The 1895-nt window shown below is 49.8% G+C and overlaps 1 protein-coding gene across 2 annotated transcripts in view; it reads right to left on the bottom strand.

The window, feature by feature from the left end:
• Positions 1 to 627: 627 nt before the first annotated feature.
• The window catches only part of LOC109865918 (alpha-1,6-mannosylglycoprotein 6-beta-N-acetylglucosaminyltransferase B), a 164021-nt gene continuing 162753 nt past the window's right edge, over positions 628 to 1895 (bottom strand). For both annotated transcript variants that reach the window (XM_031799884.1, XM_031799883.1), the window contains exon 18: positions 628 to 1740. In XM_031799884.1, coding sequence (XP_031655744.1) covers positions 1542 to 1740 — 199 coding nt within the window. In that variant the 3' untranslated portion in view covers positions 628 to 1541. The remainder of the gene's footprint in view (positions 1741 to 1895) is intronic.

Below are 1895 nucleotides of genomic sequence, written 5' to 3'. Positions count from 1 at the left end.
GATTTATACCCCCTACTACACACAGCACATCCGACAGCACATCCAATACCATAGACATCCACTGTTATGGACCACTGTCGTCGCTACCATAGATGTCAACCTCCATAGACATATCAGAGGAAAACCATTGCACTCTCCCAAAGGATTCCTAGTTGGCGTAAAAACAGTTAGCGCCAAGACTCCATAGACTTGTAAGGTATAATTGTGTGTACAGCATGTTTCATATTCTGCCTCTTAGTAGCCAGCTACTATCCTACTACGAGCATTGGACTGGTACATTAAGGGTTATGTTGGATCACCCACTCACTTCCCAAGGTAAGCACAAGTGCTGTGAACGCTGGCCTCAGAAGTGCATGTCTGATCTGGAAAACCGGAAAGCAGAACAGATATCTGATTTTCCTCCCCCCTCCAACGCAACATATCGACAGTCTCATCCCCTGCTCCTGGCTGTGGAGGAGTGGAAGATCAAACATCTCTTATATCTCTCTCTCTCTCTCTCTCTCATGGATGGATGGGCACGGGAGGACAGGAGGGAAATGGTAAATGAGCAGCCGGGGATGAAAGAAACCAAACTATTTACGAGCCGTGACAAGACCGACAACAAAACGACAGCGACGCTTTGATCTCTTTTAACTTTTTTATTTTTATTTTTTTTCCCGTCACAAAAACCGCCGAAAGGTTCTCAAAAATCCTCTGTTCTCGCAGTAGCAGAGCTTATTCAAAAATAAGCTTTAATCTGTTTTAGTCCATTTTAGCACAACGGAGCTGATTGCATTGACTCCGTTGGCAGTCAGGGTTATCTTAGTCACACAAAAGAAACATTTCATCTTGAAAAGGAAGAGAGAGTCTAGGGAGAGAGTCTGAGTGTCCATCATCCATTGTCAAAGCGCAGCGCCAAAGAGAGAAGGGGAGAGGAGATTGGTTATTGACCCAAAGTTGGCGTTCCACTCAAAGGTCGCGTTTTCTCCCCCCGGGTCAATTACTCTCTTAAGTCCCTGGTCTTGGAGGGTTAAAGTCAAATGATTGATATTGGAGCAGCAAATCAATGTTCTTCCGGTCAGTGGGTCTCCTCTAGGTATTAGTTAGGTAGCTAGCTAGACGGCAATATAGACGTTTCTCCATTACTACTGCGTTTTGCTGTGGACACATGGTGAACGGTTATACTCGTTGCAGTGTAGTCCAGCACATCTCTCTTAGGCCAGTGAGGAGCTTTGAGGCAAACCATCCGTAGGCTCATGTCAGTAACATCTTTGTCCATTTGGAAACCAAGGACGGATGGGTGGGGGGAGGTGGTGACTATGGGACAATAACCCACTCACGCTCAGAGGACAGAGGATAGCTCAAACCAAGTCTTCCAGTCGGGGGGGGGGGGGGTCCTTCGGCTTTAGCCACCCCCTCTCCTAGCATCAAAACCAGGGCCGGTTCATTTTATAGGCCATAGTTTATAGTCTACAATTCATAGGCTATAACTAGAGCGCCTGGAGTTTCTCCTAGCCACTTAGCTGGGTTAGGCGTTCATTGGAAAAACTCCTGGCCCCTCCTCATAAGCAGTCTCGGCAGAGGGCAACCTGGCCGCGGCGGTAGTCCCGGCAGGGGCAGAGGCGGCGGTACTTGGGGCTGAGGCCGGCACAGCTGTAGAGGAGGGGGTCCTTCTGGAGGCCGCACTCCCGGCGTAGGACGGAGAAGGCCGGGAACACGTGGTTGACCTCCGCCTCCACCACCTCACACTGCACCTCTAACCTGGTGGGGGGAGGGGTGGGGGGTGGAATGTTTGATGAAGGGAGGGGGACGGGGTGATGCATAGAGGGTGTTTGATTGAGCGATACAGAGAGAGACAGAGAGAGAGAGACAGAGAGAGAGAGAGGAGAGAGAGAGAGAGAGAGCGAGAGAGAGAG

Source organism: Oncorhynchus kisutch, linkage group LG20, assembly GCF_002021735.2.
Source record: "Oncorhynchus kisutch isolate 150728-3 linkage group LG20, Okis_V2, whole genome shotgun sequence".
Taxonomy (NCBI): domain Eukaryota; kingdom Metazoa; phylum Chordata; class Actinopteri; order Salmoniformes; family Salmonidae; genus Oncorhynchus; species Oncorhynchus kisutch.
This window is presented reverse-complemented; position numbering and strand designations above follow the sequence as displayed.